Raw genomic sequence first — 19902 nt, forward strand, 5'->3', positions numbered from 1 at the left:
GCCACACAGACTGTCTTTCTGGCTTTCAAACAGAGATAGCCCTGAGATAACTTTAGGACTGTCTACATTCCCATCTCCACATCAGTGCAAGAGCAGAGCTACACAGTCAGTGGAATCACATGGGCTGGTGTCTGCTGGGCTGCAAAACTGCAGAGGGCATGTGGGAGAAATCACATGACTGAACTAGGGACATACAGATTTTGTTACATTCATTCTGTTTTGTGTTTCATGGATCGTCAAGCTCCTTTCACTCCATTATCCACTCACTCATTGACAGAATCAGATTTCTTTTAGGGACATATGAGAATTTCATTCCTGTTTGCAAATGCACACGTGTGCAAATCCCCCTCCCCCGGCCCCAAAGTTAAAAAACAGTCTGCAGAAAAAGCCGCTCTGCTGTGGACAAAATGAGATTCAAAGTGGGCCATTTGGAAACAAGTGGAATGAGCGAGAGCCAGCGAGCCCCCACGGCAGTACAACACACTCACCTGCTTGCCTTCCGGAACAAGGTTGAGGGTTCCGTAGATGGCAACAGTGCTCTCTGTGGAGAGGACCACGCCGTTGTAACACTGACACTAGAGGAGGAAAATGGGAGAAGATATGGCCTGTGTGGTCTGAGCTTTTCCCTCTGATTTTAAACAAGAAGGAAAACACTCCTGTTCATTCCCAAGGAATTATTTAACACAGGGACTTTGAAACTCTGGCCCACCTGCGGGCCAAATTATCCAGCCCACCTGGGGCCCAGTCCAGGTCTCTGGGGGGGCCCAGTCCAGGTCTCTGGGGTTTCCCAGATGGCCACGTCCCCTTCTCCTGGCCCCAATCCCTTTCCCCTGACCACTAACCATTTTGTGGTTTTCTGGCATTTGTGCAGTTTTTCCTCCCATTCTAAAAGGCTGACATGCCTCTCCCAAGACTTAGTTACTGGCAGGGAGAGCTTCAAGCTAAAATGTGCTGGTATTTTGGCATTTCTGGTCCTGCCACTTTTGCCTTCATCCTCACCCCCCAATGGAATGCAGCCCCCGAGAGTTTCTATGAAATTGACTCCAGCCCTCAGGCTGAAAGAGGTTTAATGCTACATCAAAACTGCCAGGAGTTACATCCCGCCCCCCTACTCCTTTCTTATAGTTAAACTATGGAATTCGCTACCACAGGATATAAAGGTGGCCACCGATTTGGATGGCTTTAAAAGGGGGTTGGACAAATTGCTGGAGGAAAAATATATCAATGGCTACTAGTCCCGATGGCTATGTGCTACCTCCAGAACCAGAGCCAGTGAGCCTATGTGCACCAGTTGCTGGGGAACATGGGTGGGAGGGTGCTGTTGTGCTCATGCCCTGCTTGTGGGTTCCTGGTTGCCAGCTGGTTGGCCACGGTGTGAATGGAATGCTGGACTAGATGGACCCTTGGTCTGATCCAGCGGGATTCTTCTTATGTTCCCAAGTGGGTTGACTATGCCACATTTCTCCCTACTCTGCTCTTTCCTGCAGCCATGCAACAGAAAAGGAGTATAGCATGGGAGACTTCACAATGTTAAGATTCTGACAGTACAGCAGAAAGATGAAACTTCAGACAAGGCTACGCAGACCAGCCTTTCTCAATCTCGGGTCCACAAATGTTGGAGGACTACAATTCTCATCATCCTTGAACATTGGACTGCTGGCTGGGGATGACAGGACTTGTCCTCCAACAATACCTGGGGACCCAAGGCTGGGCAAGGTTGCACAGGCATTCATACCAAGCACCCACAGGTAGAACACCAGCTTCCAGGAAGAATTAGAAGCTGCTGGGAACCAGCCAAGAGGGGGGTGGAGGAGAAGCTGGAGGGGTGAGGCAGGCTCAGTCAACAAAAAGAAAGCAAACTTGCACAAGGCGCAGGCTATGTGGACGATGAAAGCCATGCAGGATCAGACCCAACATCCACCTAGTCTGGCACCCTGAACCCCCGTGGCCACGGGCAGAACATGGAGGTTCCATATTAACACCTTGATGAAATAAGGGTGACTGAAACCCCCAGCTAGGTCAGTGTGGACCAGCAGATACCAAAGAGGATGCCAGGTACCCCCACCTCCTCTCAATGGGCCTGTTTGCAAGTCCCGACAGCCCACCGCGGGTTAATTCACCTGTGGAGGCTGTTGCATCATGCCGGACGTCCACAGGCACCATTTTTTGCAAGGCACCCAGCTTGCCATGTTGTGCAAACCAAGGCAGCAGGGGCTGTTTGAGGGTTAGACAACCCTCAAATAACCCTAAATAAGCCAGCCACCTGGGCTCACTCAACATGGCAAGCTGAGCACCTATGGGCGCCACGCAAAAATGGCACCTGTGGGCTCCTGGCACAACACAACAGCCCCAATGGGTAAATTAAGCCCTGGTGGGCAGTCATGTCATGTGAACCAGGTCAATCTCTCTGTATTTTTTTTCCTTTTAACTCATTTTTTATTTTAAAATTTTGACAAAAGGAAAGAAAGGAAGAAAGGTAATGCAATGCAATGCAATGCAATGCAATGCAATGCAATGCAATGGATTGAAGACTTACAGATGGTGTATATAGACACCACCTGCAAATGGATACTTATTTGGATATTTGGCCTGCTTTTGCTGAAGTTTATGTATAGTTCTCAGAAACCTTTATTTTCACATACATACATACATACACACACACAGTTCATATGTATGCACTGAAATCGACATTCAAATCTATATAGCTCTGTATTTTCTCTTTGTTACCAAGTGACTCGGGACTTTGGGGGTAGAAAAGGAGTAAAAGCGTGAATACTGGCTGTGTGTGTGACTGTGTATGCGTGATGGTGTGTGCGTGCACGCACATGCGCATGAGTGAGCAAGGGGATGGGGGCTTCATGGGCACAGAGAAAGCAGCTTACCAGTTCATCAGACAAAACACACTGAAGATAGCCTGTGCCGTCTCTTAACACGATAAACATCAAGGTTTTCCCTAGTTAAAAAAAGAGAGAAGTGAACAGTATAAGAATTTAACTTCCCTTTTGTTGAAAAAATCTCCTTCATCCTCAAAACTCATTTTATTAAACAGAGTGAAGACCTACCATTGCAGGTAAAGACTTCCAAAGAAAGGAAGAGGAAGCCACACAACGTCTTGAAGGCAGAGGAGGGCAGCTTTGGGCCCTTTGTAGGTTTCCACTTACAAGTCCCATGATCCTCACCATTGGCTATGCTGGCTAGGGCTGATGGGAGTTGTAGGCCAAAACCTCTAGAGGCCCACAAGTTGCCCACCCCTGCCTTACAGACTAGTCACGTTATGGTGGACAAAAGCCTGCTAGAATGGTTGACTGAAGAAGGGTGAAGGCCATGCTGACTGGGGGTGATTGGGGGTGATCGGGGTTGCAGTCCCACATCTCGAGGGTACCAGGTTGGGGAAGGTTAAGTGATGCCATTCTGCAAAATTAAAGGTTCCCCAAAGAACCTTGGAACTGTCATTGTATAATGCCGGGAGATTTGTGAGAGATCTCTGGCTCTCTCACAAAATTGTAATTTCACTGAATAGTGACCCTGTCGGCCTTTATACTGAATGATTTTAATTGCTGTTTTAGCCAGTATTGGTTTTATACTGCCTTGGGGGTTTTCAAAAACTTTTTTAGCTGTATAAATACACTGCGTTTATTGATTCTGTTGTTTGAAGCATTTTGCATTACACTGTTTTGTATTATTATGGCCATCTGCTTTGGGATGTCATTTGCAGACCACATATGTTATAAATAAATAATTCCTTGAACACAACATTGGTGCATCCCTAGATGTGAGGGAAGTCTGATACCTCCCTGGTAGAGCACCTGTTCTGACATGCAGAAGGTCTCAGGTTCTATCCCCAGCATCTCCAGGTAGGGCTGGGAAAAAATCCTGCCTGAAAGCCTGGAGAGCAACTGCCGTCAGTATAGACAAGAGGGCATGCCCATCTGGAGGGCTGAATCACAACCCCAGGTGGGTCAGAGGTTCAACACCCCTGGTGGAGTCCACAGCCTGACTTGGTATGAGGTCGCTTCCTATGTTCCTAAAGCTTTTGTCCACATGTGACCCACTCCAAGCACTTGGAGTCAATGTCATCCAAGATGGTTGCTCCCAGCTTAGCTGAGGCTTCGGCCTAAACCCTCCACCTGCTTCACAGACCACAGGAGAATTGAGAAAGATGAGGAAGGGGAGCTGGGGTCATCTGAAGTCTACATTTCTTCAACTCTTGAAAGGGTAGGCGTTCCCAAGCACCCTGGGGTTGATCCTTTTCCCTACATAGAATGGATTACTTGGTACTCACCTTGTCTACGCAGTCTGTGGACCCAGCCAAAAACCTTCACTCTCTCCCCTCTGTGGGCCTCTAGGGCACGAATTTTCACCTACAACAGGGCAGCTGAGTAAGCTTTATTTGTTTCATTTCATTTATTTCATTTCTATACCACCCAATAGCCAAAGCGTTCTGGGCAGTTTACAAAGACTAAAAAATATTTTAAAATATTTATATAGTATAAAAACCCATTTATAAACAAACATAAACAGACAGCGCACACACAGACAGACACACATATATCTAAACACATTTTCATTTTCAAAATCACAGCAATATATAAACACAGACAGGGTGCTTACTACCAAATCAGGAACACCAAAGAAGCTTCCTTTACATATGCAGTTTTTCTAGCCATAGTTGTCAACAACCTTCCCCATCCTGATGCTAGCCAGATGCCTCAGGCCACAACTCCCATTATCCCCAGCCAGATGAGATGATGGGAGTTGTAGTCCAACACATCTGGAGGGCACCAGGTTGGGGAAGGCTGGTTTACAGATCCTGCACAGTTCCTTTAGGTCATGCTTCAAAGGCTGGAAACGTATTGTGCTAAGTAAAATTAGGTTGTTCTTGCTTTTGTCAGTCACACACCCACACATCACCATCATCATCATATGTGCCCTCAAAAATCTCAAATACCATAATACAGTGTCCACTGCACCACAATTTAAAAAAATGTATACCTTTAAAAAAAACACAGGTTATAGAAAGTGTATCCCAGACTTGTAAAGGGCCATAGCTCAGTGGTAGGGCACCAGCTCCCCATCCAAAAAGTCCCCGGTTCAATTCCCAGCATCTCCAGATACAGCTAGGCAATATTTCTGCCTGCCAGGCAACGTACACTACACTGAGCTAGATACATCCTGGATTTTAAGAAATAGCTGATTTTGCTTTACTGGACTTGCTGGAAAGACTATTGAAAAAATGTTAACCTGCCTCTCTTAAAACAATACACAATACGTTTCCAGCCTTTGAAGCATGACCTAAAGGAACTGTGCAGGATCTGTAAACCAGCCTTCCCCAAACTGGTGCCCTCCAGATGTGTTGGACTACAACTCCCATCATCTCATCTGGCTGGGGATAATTGGAGTTGTGGCCTGAGGTGTCTGGCTAGCATCAGGATGGGGAAGGTTGTTGACAACTATGGCTAGAAAAACTGCATATGTAAAGGAAGCTTCTTTGGTGTTCCTGATTTGGTAGCAAGCACCCTGTCTGTGTTTATATATTGCTGTGATTTTGAAAATGAAAATGTGTTTAGATATATGTGTGTCTGTCTGTGTGTGCGCTGTCTGTTTATGTTTGTTTATAAATGGGTTTTTATTGAAAAACTATTGAAAAAATGTTAACCTGCCTCTCTTAAAACAATACAAGATGACTTCTTATGAAATACAAATACCAAATGTTCAATGATAAATGATTAAGAATTTGAAAACATAAATAAGTAAAAAGTAGTAATTGTATCAAAGGGAAGATACAGGTTCACAATGATTTCTGGGTAATTGGCATAAAAAATAATGGTCAAGGTGACCTGGATGGTATCCAAAGATAAAATGTTGAGTTAAAGCCCTATCATTGGGCCAAACAGTTATTGGAGTAATGAAGAGCTGTGAGCCTGTATTATTCCAGGTCACAAGTGTACTGAAAGTTTTCGCTTATCAATTAAGAGCAAAAAATATTGTGTAAGATATTTATCAAAAAGCTGGATATACAGATGTCTAGAAAAATTAGCAACTTTGGGTTAGGAGTTATCTTCTCAAAGGTGTAATTCAAAACTGATCTTATGTAGCCTGAAAGGTGAACATGTAAGCCTTTTTTATACAATCTAATTTGGGGGGAATGTTTAACAACAATGAGTTAATGAGAGATGTGAGCCCTAAATCTGTGGGACAATAGATAATATTAGGTTTGAAGTTATTTCTACACAAAAAAAGTTATAAATATATGCTGATTTTAGAATGCACAAGCTTCTTATTAGAAGCTCACCAGGTCTGTATACCTCTCAGCTGAATAGCCTATTCAGTATGGAATAGGGAACTTTGTACTAAGAATGAGATCTCCCAATTTTAAGCTATTAGCACTAGAAGGCTGTAATGGCCCCAGGAGCGTAACCAAGTCACCTGTAATTTTAGAGGGGCCTAGAGATCCATAATGCTTGGCTTAGGTTCATTATTGGTGCAATTTCCTTGCTAGTGGGCCTCTGAGCATGTGAGAAGAGTCAAAGGTCGATAGCGCGGCCTCGGCACATTCCATGGTAATGGAGGCTAGTATCTTATCAGGGCCTAGGATGTGCCTGAGAAGTGAAGCTTGTTTGCCTTAAAGCTGTAGGTGTCTGTGCTGGGAAAGTTCTGATTTCCTTTTGAACTCTCATGACTGGAATACAGCAGTTGAAGGATATAACTTGTTCAAAAAGAACAGGAGGAACAGAAAGGGAGGTGGGGTTGCACTGTATGTGAAAAATACATATCTCTGCACAGAAATACAGGAGGAGGAGCTTGGTAGCCCCATCGAGAGCATCTGGGTTGAAGTAAATGGAGCAAAGAATAAAAGGAACCTGGTGGTCGGAGTCTACTACCGGCCACCCAATCAAGGAGAAGACAAGGATGAAACTTTTGAAAAGCAAACTGCCAATGTTTTAAGGAAGCATGATGTACTAGTAATAGGGGACTTCAATTTCCCTGATATTTGTTGGGAGACAAATTCTGCAAAACATGGCCCCTCCAGGACATTCCTGACTTGTGTGGCAGATAACTTCCTCCTACAGAAAGTAGAGGAAGGAACTAGAGGATCGGCTATCCTTGACTTGATCCTAACCAACAGAGATGATTTAGTGGATAAAGTAGCAGTTACAGGAACTCTGGGGGAAAGCGACCATGATGTACTTGAGTTCTTGGTTCTAAGGGAAGCAAAAGCCAAGTGTAGTCAAACCCGTACCCTGGATTTTAGGAAAGCTGATTTTAATAAACTCAGAACAATGATCAGTAAGGTCCCATGGCAAGTGACTCTAACGAGAAAAGGATTCCAAGATGGGTGGGAGCTTTTAAAAAAGGAAATTATCAAGGCACAATTACTAACAATTCCAACAAGAAGAAAAGGTGGAAGACAACAGAGGAAGACAATGTGGCTTCACAAAAAGCTTAGAGATTACCTGAAAACAAAAAAAGTACACATAAAGGAAGTGGAAAGAAGGCCAAGTAACAAAGGAAGAGTACAGGCAGATAGCACAGAATTGCAGGGATGGTGTCAGGAAGGCTAAAGCTGAGAAGGAGCTGAGGTTAGCAAGGGATGCTAAAAACAACAAAAAGGCTTTCTTCAGCTACGTGCATAGTAAAAGGCAGAGGAAAGAAATGGTGGTTCAGCTATTAAATAAGGATGGCAAAACGATAACAGATGACAAAGAAAAGGCAGAGGTGCTCAATTCCTACTTTGGCTCAGTCTTCTCCCAAAAGAGAGTCTATGATCCCCCTGGCAAAGGCGAAGTACAGGCTGCAGGGGCAGGATTGCAGCTTGAGATCGATAGGCATATGGTCAAGGAACACCTCATTACTTTGAATGAGTTCAAATCTCCAGGGCCAGATGAACTGCATCCTAGAGTAATAAAGGAATTGGCAGAAGAACTCTCAGAACCACTGTCTATTCTCTTTGAGAAATCATGGAGGACGGGGGAAGTGCCAGATGACTGGAGGAGGGCTAACGTTGTCCCTATCTTCAAAAAGGGTAAAATGGAGGAACCTGGGAACTACAGACCAGTCAGTCTGACATCAGTCCCTGGGAAAATTCTGGAGCAGATGATAAAGGAATCCATCTGGAAGCACCTTGACAACAATGCCGTGATTACTTGAAGCCAACATGGATTTGTCAAAAACAAGTCCTGCCAGACAAATCTGATCTCATTTTTTGATCAAGTAACCTCCCTTGTAGACCGTGGGAATGCTGTAGACATCATATACCTCGACTTCAGCAAAGCTTTCGACAAAGTGCCCCATGATCTCCTGATGAGCAAACTAGCTCAAAGTGGGCTAGATGAAACAATGATCCGGTGGATCCATAGTTGGCTACAGAATCGGACTCAAAGAGTGCTTATCAATGGGACCTTCTCAAACTGGGGAGAGGTAACGAGTGGGGTACCGCAGGGCTCAGTCCTGGGCCCAGTGCTCTTCAACATTTGTATTAATGACTTGGAGGAGGAGGTGCAGGGAACGCTGATCAAATTTGCAGATGACACAAAATTGGGAGGGATAGCTAATACTTTGGAAGACAGAAACAAAATTCAAAGTGATCTGGATAGATTGGAGCGCTGGGCAGAAAACAACAGAATGACATTTAATAGGGATAAATGCCAAGTTCTGCACCTAGGAAAAAGAAACCAAATGCACAGTTACAAGATGGGGGATATGTGGCTCAATCACACTACAAGCGAGAAGGATTTTGGAATTGTTGTCGATCACAAGCTGAATATGAGCCAACAATGTGATGTGGCTGCAAAAAAGGCCAATGCTCTTTTGGGCTGCAATAATAGAAGCATAGCTTCCAAATCCCCAGAAGTACTAGTTCCCCTCTACTCAGCACTGGTTAGGCCTCATCTGGAGTACTGTGTCCAGTTCTGGGCACCACACTTTAAGAAGGATGCAGACAAACTGGAGAGGGTTCAGAGGAGGGCAACAAAGATGATCAGGGGACTGGAAACAAAGCCCTATGAAGAGAGACTGAAAGAACGGGGCATGTTTAGCCTTGAGAAGAGAAGACTGAGGGGAGATATGATAGCACTCTTCAAGTACTTGAAAGGTTGTCACAGAGAAGAAGGCCAGGATCTCTTCTCCATCATCCCAGAGTGCAGGACACGGAATAATGGGCTCAAGTTACAGGAAGCCAGATTCCGGCTGAACATCAGGAAAAACTTCCTGACTGTAAGAGCAATACGACAATGGAACCAATTCCCTGGGGAGGTGGTGGGCTCTCCCATACTGGAGGCCTTCAAGACGAGGCTGGACAGCCATTTGTCAGGGATGCTCTGACTTGGATTCCTGCATTGAGCAGGGGGTTGGACTCGATGGCCTTGTAGGCCCCTTCCAACCCTACTATTCTCTGATTCTATGATTGTTTTCCTTCTGAACAAGCACTGTTAGCCTACGCTGGGAAGGTTGCAAATGAATGCTAATTAACACTTGTTTCTGTCATGCTGGCTCACTGCTGACACTGCAGCACTGCATGTATGGTATAAAACCCATTTTACCCCATGGCTCTGGGTTCAGAGAAGCTGTCTGATCCAACCACTGGGTACACCTGTGTGCTGTAAGTACTCAATAAAGTCTCCTTGTAAGCAAACCTGGGTCTGGCTTATCATTATCTCGGCACCTCCAAACCTTAGCAGCCCACAGCCAGGGCATGCAAAGGCTAAGAACAAACAAATGTTTTTATGTCGTTTTATGCAAGTTATATTTTGATATGTTACAACCATATTTCTAATAAAAATAGAACACTGATCAAAAAGATTTTCCTTTACTAATTCTTGCTAATACAGAAACAAAACTGAATCCACCTAAAACAATTATTGGTGTACGCTTTGTTTGAAGTGTATTGATCAGCTATGGGTGGCTAGTTATCTGGCAGCCAAAATTTCCTAAATACTGGAACTATAGACTGAAAACACTCAACAAAGGCCAAACCCGTAACAGAGAGGCCTATGATCTGACTCAATATGAAATTTCTGCAAGATCGGTTTGGCAACTTTTCTAAAGGCACACACGGAACTCAACTATCACCCTGCGGCTGCAATCTTGCACACTTACTGGACAGGAAGCCCCACCAAACAGAGGACTGAATTCCCAATAAATGTGCCTAGGACTGTGCTAGAACCATCCAGCCATACAATCTGGGTGAGATTTCCCTCCACTCTTTCAGTGCAAGCTCAGGAATGTAGCAGAGATGTTAAATCAGCCCTGGCTACCGCAAGTATGAATCTAGAGGCTTGTCTAGCAGGGTAATGCTTTCACAGCTTAGAAATCGTTGGGTTTCTAACTTTTTTTTTTTTAAAAAAGAGAGCTATGGATCTTGAAATACACTAGAACAGGGACAGGGACCATGTGGCTCTCCAGATGTTGTGGGACTCCAATTCCCATCAACCCTCACTACTGTCTATGCTGGCTAGGGCTGACAGCAGCTGTAGTCCAGCAACATATGGAGGGCCACACGTTCCCACTTCCGCAACAGAACATGATTGTGGTTGTCTACACGTAATACAGAACCCATTGACAGTTAGAAGCAAGCAGACATCTGCTCAGGGAACAGGAGTTTCCCTTCCCCTCCTCCCCCACTCCATGTCCCCAAATATCCTCTGGAGGATCCCCTGGCCAGCCGGGTCCATTCCACCGGCAGAAGGACAGCTTTGGATACAAACCTTAGATGCATGCGACACACAAGCCCCCTTTCGCCCCAACACTTCTAGGAACAGCTGAATGAAATTTAGGATGACTTTTCAAGCATTTTACTCACGCATTTGGGCTCTGGGAGACTGGGATCTTCCCGAATGACAATCTTCTTTGCTTCCTCCAAGTTCTTCTCACGGCGCAACAGGTCTTCCGCCTGGGGATTGTTGTTTTTTATGTTTAAAGAGTAGTTGATTTATGCATTACGTTTCTATACTGCCCAATAGCCAAAGTTCTCTGGGTCGTTCACAACAATTAAAACCATAAAATGCCGCACGAAAAAATATAAAATACTTTAAAAAGCACTAAAATTACAGTATAAAACCAAAATAAAAACCAGGAGCAATGTAAAGATTTTTAAGAATACGGAGGGAGAGCAAGCCTATGGCTTCTAGAGCCATAGGATATTTTGGATTCCTGAATCCAAGGTTGGAGACAGCGCTTCGACCTCGGACCCAGGGGTCCAAGCTCCCCACCCCTTCACAGCTGGTGTGCAGAGAACTGCGCCTGCTGCCTCTCTGAGGTCACAAAGGCAACCTCGGAGAGGACAGAAAGGGGGCGTGCCCGTGGTCCGGGAGGGGGCTGGGGAAGCAGGATATGAACTATCGCCAGCCTCCTCCCCTTCCCTGTCTAACAAATGCAGAGCAGGGGGAATGTGGAGGTGAAGATCAACTCCGTGCTCCTCCCGATCTGCATAGGATCTCCGTCAGCCTCTGAGTTTGGAGGTTGGTGGGAATCCAGATAGGATTGCGCCCTAATAGATATAAAAACCACAAAACTGAAGAAACTAGTTTATCCGGCACTCTAGTTTGAATGAAAGTGTGTGGGGTGCAATCTGGAACCATTGGCCCTGTTTGCACATAATGACAACCCAGAGTTCTCCTCGGACAAGCCGTGGTTCCTGGTTCACACGTTACGGCAAACAAACCAGGGGCAGAACGTCCCTGCGTTGTTTAGCCGCTCCCAGTCACAGCAGGAGTGAGACGGCAGTGTGCACCAGCACACTTGCTCATTCACAACCGAGATTTTACAAATAAATCTGTGACGCGCAAACCTGGCCATTAAAGCCAACAGGAATCTTGACATTTAACTTTTAGGGGAATGTGGATTGCAGGAATTGAGCTCCCCAGGAAGTGGGGAAGGACCGTAGTGCAAATAGCTCTAGCTTCACTGCATGCAGAAATGCCCAAGCTCAACTCACTCAAAAAGAGCTTGAGCACCAAGGCTGGGAAAGACCTGCTCAGAGGAGACTGTGATAGGCGGCGGGGGGGGGGGGGGAATCCAACATGCAAAACCCAAAGCACAGGTGAGGTCCAAGCTCTTTCAGATTCCTGAAAATTTGAAATGTTCTGAAAATTCTGAAAAAGGATTCTAGCCCTCATGAATGCAGGCATGACTCTGAAGATCAAAAACACAAGAGGCAAAGCAACCTAAATCCACTAAACGCCTGACTGATAAGAGTTACAGCTACATGTCTATCTTCTTATGCCTGTGCTAGATGGGAGGAAAAACACATTACCAAACATGCAAATCATTACAAACATGTGCAAGCTTGCAGTACGAATATATAACACAGGAAAGAGCCCAAAGGTATCTAAATTAGCAGTACTCCTGTAGCTGAGGTTAGATTATCAGTTTGCTCGCTGAAAGCTCTACCTCTTCCACTACAGTATAGTGCAGGGGTGGGGAACCACTTTCAGCCCGGGGGCTGAATTCCATTTTGGAAAAGTTCTTGGGGGCCGCATTCCAGTGGTGGGCAGGGTCAAACGCAAGAAGGGTGGTGCCCAAAATACCAGCATATTTTAGCATACAGCTCTCACTGCCAGTAACTAAGCCTTAGGCATTTCTGTATTTGAGAATGGGAAATAAATTACGCATATGCTGGGAAACCACCAAACAATTGGTGGTTGGGGGAAAGGAGGTGGGGCCAAGAGAAGGGGGTGGCCATCTGGGGACTACAGAAGGGCCAGATTTGGCTCCTGGTTGCCCACCCCTGGATATCGAGCAGCTGGATAACTGACATCACATTTCTGTCTGTCTATGACAACTGTATCACAGACGTCTTCCCATGTTCTGTCCATGGGTAGGGTCCAACGGTGCCCTACCACTGGTGGCAAGCACCACTGGCGCACACGTAGCCAGCCCCAGCAGCACACATGTGGCCCCCACCACTGGCAGCAACGATGTTGCACTTCTGGGGGCAACCCCCAAAAGACAAAAAATGCAGGTTTCTGGAACGCGCAACCTACCCCTTACGGAAACGTGCATTTCCGGTCATTTGGGATTTGCCCCCGGAAGCGCTACATCACCACGGCAGGCGGTAGGGGCTGCACGCACACCACTGCCACCGGGACTGGTCACATGCACACCAGGAACCAGTGGTGCTGGCCGCCAGCAGGAGGGCACCATTGGATCCTACTGCTCATCTCCGCTTTACCTTCACAACTCTGTAAGGTAGATGCCGTTGAGAGCGCAGCTTGTCCAATGCCAGCCAGAGACCTTTATGACTAAGTGCAGATTGGAACATGGGGCACCGTGGCCCAAACTTAGCACTCCATCTACTACATCAGGGATGGGGAACAGGTGGCTCTCCAGATGCTGTGGACTACAGCTCCCTCACCATTAGTTATGTCGGCAAGTGCTAACGGGAGTCGCAGTCCAACAACATCTGGAGAGCCACACCCCTGTACTACACCGTGATGGTTCTCCGCGCTCCCGGCTCATAGCTGTTGCTGAAGCAGCCCTCTTTCCCTCTCTGCGGCCTCCCCACGGAGGGAAATGCCTCCATCGCCAGTGGCTGGGAAGGTAAACGCTCCCTCCGTGGGGCAGATGCAAGGCTGTAAAAAGTCCTAAGGGCTGATGCAAGCTGACAGACCGGCTCAACGGTCTGGAGGACAATGGCACTGCAGAAGGAAACAGATTCAGCGAGCGTTTATAAGCAAGGTCTTCCTGGACCAGCCATTTAAAAAACAAGAGCGCTGAAGTGGTGCATGAGATATAATGACAGGTTTGGACATAGGATCGACCCGGTTCACGCGTCAGTCGATGACTCGCAAGTGAACAGGTCAATTTGCTCCAGCAAGAGGCACTGTGACAAGAAGCGATATGAACGTTCTCTCTGTGCTTCTAGTGTCTGGCCTGCAATGGCTTATTTACACATCCAATCCACCGCCTGATGCCATACTTCTCAGAGGACAGACACACACGTGTGAACCAGCCTGGAGAAGGCCCAGATTCAAATCTCTGCTTATCTGAAGGGGGGGGGGGGGCGGCACAGGGAGAATGTGCCTGTCCGTCTCTCCCTCTTTTTCACTCAGGATTACTGCAAGGAGAACATGAGAAGGAGGCTATGTTCCGACATGCCTAGAAGGAAGAAAGATATTTCCTAACCTCTTTCTTTTCTCTGGCTTCACTTTTCTGTTGTTCCCTCTGCCAGAGTTTTCGGACATTCTTGAACTGAGTCTTGGAAATCATTTCCCATCTCTAGGTAGGTGAAAGGAAAAGAAGGGTGACATGTTTGCTTTCTGATGAAGATCCCCCTAAGATCCAAGATCTATTGGATCCAACATCCCATTTTAACTGTGGCCAACCAGATGCCCCGGGAAACTGGGAAGCCCTCTTCCATGAGCCTGGAGGCTCCTTATAATCCATATTTCCAACATTCAGGCTGTGCAGATCCTTATGTCGCCAAAACAGTAGCATCAAAGCACAAGAGGGGCATCAGCAGGCTTGGGGAGAACCCCATAGCTTGCAGAAGTACAAAAAAAACTTTAGGGAAAAAATCTAATGGGAGAGCAGTAGGAACTGGGGGAGGGGGGCGAAGAAAGGGGGAGGGGACAGAGTGGAATCCATGCAGCAGAGTATGGATGATTGATTGGAACAGTGAATAAGAGAACTCCAGACTGTAACACTTGGTTGCAGGTCCTACTATTCCTCACTAGTAATACCCACTGTGAGGCTGATTCTCCATGAATTTGTCTATTCCCCTTTTTAAACCATCTAAGCTGGTGGCCATCAACACATTCTATCCATTCCATAAAGGGACTGTGCATTGTGGGTAGGAGCCCTTCTGTGGTCAGCCCTGAATCTACCCGCCAGTCAAAATTAATCCTTGCACTGTGGAAAAGACGCATTTATGCTTTTTACGCAACCTGGCCTTCTTTTTGCGAGTCCACGTAGATGGTGGGAAATGGTTCCTTTCCAGCAGAGAGCAGTGCCTTAAAAACAAAAAAAGGATAAAATTAGTTGTATTAAGAAAAGAAGAAGACAGCTAGTCCTAAAGTTTGCACAGTATTTTATGACCTTTGAGTCAGCCTAATAAAGGTATTACACTAATATGGATTTCAGCACTTTCCTTTGGCCAACACAGCTACTTTCGCTGTTTGTGTGGTCCTAAAATATTAAGGACTTCCTTGTTAACCTCTTATATCAGCCTCGTCCAACCTGGCACTCTCCAGATAAGTTCAGCTGCAATTCCATCATCCCCAGTCATCCTGGCCAACACAGTCTCCTAAATCAGGGATTATGGTAACCTCAGGTCTGGGTTCACACAATTGTCTAGTTTGCATGTGGCGAACAGCCCTGGCAGCCCTCTGGCACGCAAGCAAGCGGACAAATGTCATGTGTGACCTGGGCGAACCCAGACAGTGCGCAAATCGCCCTGACCTCCCATTGCCCCGACTTTGCCCAGCTGCCGTAACAGCCTTGTCTGCAAGCAGCCGTAGTCGCAGGAACTGCCAGGGACTTGGCCCATCGATCGCCCCGTTTGCACAAGACGTTCTGCCATGGGAGCCCTCATCGAAGGTCGTTGCTCAGAGCTGCTTGCACGGACAGCTAAAGTACTGCGTGAGCTCCCTTTGAAATGTAATTCGTGTCCGCAAAACTGCCGAAGCCCACATTTTCTTTTCCCTCTCTCAGCCGAAAAGAACTGTCGCGTAACACTGCATGAACGGGGGTGGGAAAGAGGGACCTTCAGCCACTGGCCAGAGGAACAAGGGCTACTGGGTGTTAATCGGGCCCTGAAAGGGTTAAATAATTTTGCTAACAAAAGACTGAAGAGGCTGCTTCAAATGGAAGATGGCTAATTTGATCTGGAATGGTTTACTGGTCTGAATGAGGGTATTGGGGAGACCTACAGGAAGACCCCAAACTTATATTGATAGCCAGTGTGGTGTAGTGGTTCAAGTGCTGGACTGGGACTTGAAAAATCCGGGTTCTAGGTGCCACTCGGCCATGAAGCTCACTTGGAGACTTTGGGCCAGTCACTGACTCTCAGCCTAACCTACCTCACAGGGTTGTTGTGAGGATAAAATGGAGAGGAGGACCGTGTAAGCTGCCTTAGGTTCCTTGCAAGAGGAAAAATGGTGGGATAATAAATATTCTAGACCCCTGACCCATGGACAAGAAGACCCTGAAATTGTGATTCTATTCTAATTAATGTTATGGCAATATAATACCTCTAACGAAGAGGTATTTTTGCAGGACCGGCTTTGCAAGAAGAGAAAAAATGCAGCTGTCGTTTGCAAACAGCTTTTGCAGAGCAACAGCAAGGTCACGATGAACTGTGCTGGCAGAGATGCTGTTATGAGCGGTGGAACGAGGGAAGTGACGCATGCTCAGATCCCAACTAAGAAGGGAAAACCCCCTGCTAAAGCAGGTCATGTGGTGCACCTGCCTGATAAGAGATGCTGAAACATGTCCTCATTCGACGCCTATTGGTTTGGGGAGTTACAACAAAAGCATGAACAGAGGTGTTAAGGTGTTTGTGACTGAAGATGACCATACATTCAAAGAAGATGTACAGCGAGAAACATGTCAGTCAAGATAACGTGCTCAGATGTTATATGTTTTAGGAAGTCTCACATTAACCCTTTAACGATAAGGCCTAAAATGTTCCCAAACCACATGGACGTAAAATGCCATATTGTTGGAGGGGGTAGATAGACATCTCGCTTCTCACTGGTGAATGGGCAATCTAACTGCCCATGCACCCCATTTTTTATTAGAACACGGTTGTCTCATCACCCATAGGCCAGAGCAAGTGTATAAAAGCACAGGTTGCGAGAGCTCTGTGCTCCTTTTTTATCTTTTCCATTGCTTCACTCTCTACCTGGATTACTGGAACCAAGGATTTGGGTAAATATAGATCCTTTTAGGGTGCAATCCTATGCATGTTTACACAGAAAAAAGTTGTACAATTCCCAGTATGCATGGCTGGCTGGGGCATACTAGGAGTCGTAGGCCTTTTCTCTGTCTAAACTTGCATAGGATTGCGCCCTAAGACTCTTAAACTTTAGCACTAATTAACACTTTTCTTTCTGAAGTTAGGTCTTAGAATATTTTCTGAGCTTGGGACTTTAAGATGGAACTCAGAATTATTTCCAAGCCTTAAGGTTTTCTTTCTCTCTAGCTTCTACATTCAACTAAGTTTAATTCTTCACAAGCCTTGAGGAACTTAGTAATGCTTTAGCTTAGCTTTTTATATTCAAATCATGTGCATGAGGAAGTAAAAAAGAGTTAAGGCACCATGCATGTGTAGACAGAAAAAAAGGCCTACAATTCCCAGCATGCCCCAGCCAGCATAGGATTGCATCCTTAAATGATTTTAACACGTTTTAGTTAAGCTCCATTTGTTTTCTTCCTCTCTGCATTTGTGGTGCTTGCTCTGTCAAGTGGAATTCTTTTAGGGAGCAATCCTATGTCTCCTAGACAGCATCTGGGGGACACGGGATTTTTCGGTCTCCTGGCTCCACGCTTGAAGACAAGGCTCGGAGCCAGAAAGCCGTGCTCCCAGCTTCCTCCCCCTCTCCCTTGTAGCCAGCAAGGAGAGAGCCAGGCTGGCTGCTTCTCCACCCTCAGTAAATGGGGCACGGAGATAGGGAAAGGAGGCGTTCATGGAGGCAGGGAGGGGAGGAGACTGGGGGGGCTGGCTTATGCCTTTTCCTATTGCTGCCCCAGCCGCCTTTCCTCCCCCTCTCCAAAGCCTCCGCTAAACAGGTGAAATTACCCATCTAGCGAAAATGCAACATAGGAGACAGGAGGTCTCCTGTGCTTCATATAATACTTGGACGCATCCGAATTTGAGGGCTTGCGTGCACCCAGTGCCTAAACCATAAGATTACACCTGCAAATCTTATATTACATTCTCTTTCACTGCTGATAGTGTAATCATAAAAAAGCTTCTAATGCTCATATAACCACCATGCTCTCTTTTCCTATTTTTTATAATTAAATATCGTATTTAATGGATTTCAGTTAACGTTTTAATCTGTGGTGATATCTGCCTGTTTGGACTTGGTTGGTTACCCACTGGGGTGTCTAGAACCCAACTAGCGCAGGCTCTGAAGTTAAACAGCTCAAATTAACACTGGGTAGTGGCACTCCCTCCAAGGACACCAGTAAGAGAAGACCTTCAACCTGGCCCCAACTGGAAGTAAATGCCTGTTAACAATTAACCCTTTTTGCTCTGGTGGTGTCAAACCGATCTGTCTCCTCTACTTTCCCCCTTCTCTCCCTTTTTTCCTTCTGTCTCCTTAACTTTTTAGTTTGTAAACCTGAGGGCCAGGCCAACTTTTCATTCTCATTTGTGCTCAGTGCTCTGCCTGCTACAGGCATGGCACTGAATTTATTTTGACTGACGTAAGCCACTTTGGGAAACAGTATGTGCTGAACAGTGGGATTAAAATGGAATAAATAAATGAACCGATCAGGTAGTGACCCTATTTTACTGTATAATTAGATGCTTATCTCAACATGAAAAACCCAGACCAATGAAAGGTACCTGCAGAGCGGTTTTGAAAGGCTTCATCTGAGTTCCATCTCCTGCGGTATCACATCCTTCTCGATCAGAGACGTAGACCTCTCCTGTAAAAGCACAAAGAGGCATTAGTCTTTACTGCATATACAGCAAGCATGCACACGCACACTCCACCAACCTGGTGTCCTCCTGATGTGTTGGCCTGCGGTTCCCATTATCCCATTGGCCATGATGGCTTGGACTGATGGGAGTTGTAGTCTAACACATCTGGAGGACAACAGGTTGGGAAAAAGCTGCTCCAAACCACAGTTAAGCTTCCTTAACCATGGTTTGGTGGGATGTCCGAATTCTGCCTTTCCACACAATCCCTACTTGGAAGTAAACCCCACTTGAACTCCATGGAACTGACATCCAAGTAGATGGAGGCTTGCAATATTACAAGTGCAAAAGAAATGTCAGCTTCACTTGCAAATATATAGGCACCCATCACATGTCACTGGAGGAAAAAATTCATGTGTTCTCGGGCAGACTGGTCCAAACTGACTCACCAAGACAAATGTAGCTAACTATCTGTGTACTTTAGCTTGCTGGCCTCTTCTGTTTCTGAAGTCCAGGCAAACAGCAGCAGCCACAGGAGGTCATTTAGCTCCACAGGGGCTGCCAGATATGATTGCTGGGTTGCGATCAACTTGGTCAGGCATGATCTGTGCAGACCTCTTTGCATGGGGCTGCAAACTGGGCCTATTTGTACAGTCCTACACAGCAATGGGAAAGGTTGGGGGGAAATGGATAAAACTGGGGGGAGGGATAATTTTTTCCCAAATTTGGAGGGTGGGGGGAACACTAAAAGCACTTTAAAAAAAATCCCCCTTGGTTTTCCTGGGGGTTCCCCCCCAGGCTTCCATGTCTCTACACCTCCAACAATGGCTTCCAGAGTTTAACAGGGGTTCCGCAGAGAGGTATCAGCCGTGGCAGAAAAGCTTCCACAAAAGACAACTTGCCCAACAACACCAGCTGTGCTCAAGGTCCAACAACATCTGGAGCCACAGCTACCCCAACCCTGCTTGAGACCCTCTCTTCCCATGCTATATTGGAGAGTTAGGCATGGCTGTGCAGACCCCATCAGCAACAGATCACCCACTGGACTGTTAGAGGAAGTACCACTGCAACAAAATGCTGCAGTATGACAAGTACCACTGCAACAAAATGCTGCAGTATGGGGTGCTGCTGTTAGGATTCCAGCCATTCTATCCCCCTCCCACTATCAATCAGCATTCTATCTCCACTGAGCATGCTCAGTCCTCGCTGCGTTGTTTTGTGGGAGATTCCCCCCCCCCCCATTTGTTTCCACCTAAAAATGCATTTATACCTCAGGAGACCTCACCATTCCTCACAAGTCTGCAGATACCTCTCTC

General features: G+C 46.2%; 1 protein-coding gene across 1 annotated transcript in view; it reads right to left on the bottom strand.

Moving 5' to 3' along the window:
- The window catches only part of NARS1 (asparaginyl-tRNA synthetase 1), a 38953-nt gene that overhangs the window by 17998 nt on the left and 1053 nt on the right, over nucleotides 1-19902 (bottom strand). Inside the window, exons 2-8 of the mRNA XM_084832972.1 lie at nucleotides 18512-18594; nucleotides 14883-14948; nucleotides 14122-14214; nucleotides 10799-10888; nucleotides 4283-4361; nucleotides 2883-2953; nucleotides 489-575 (exon numbers count right to left, since the gene is read on the bottom strand). Coding sequence (XP_084689098.1) covers nucleotides 489-575; nucleotides 2883-2953; nucleotides 4283-4361; nucleotides 10799-10888; nucleotides 14122-14214; nucleotides 14883-14948; nucleotides 18512-18594 — 569 coding nt within the window. The remainder of the gene's footprint in view (nucleotides 1-488; nucleotides 576-2882; nucleotides 2954-4282; nucleotides 4362-10798; nucleotides 10889-14121; nucleotides 14215-14882; nucleotides 14949-18511; nucleotides 18595-19902) is intronic.

This window comes from Heloderma suspectum, chromosome 2, assembly GCF_057233095.1.
Source record: "Heloderma suspectum isolate Gila_16-S chromosome 2, 16-S_ref, whole genome shotgun sequence".
Lineage (NCBI taxonomy): Eukaryota > Metazoa > Chordata > Lepidosauria > Squamata > Helodermatidae > Heloderma > Heloderma suspectum.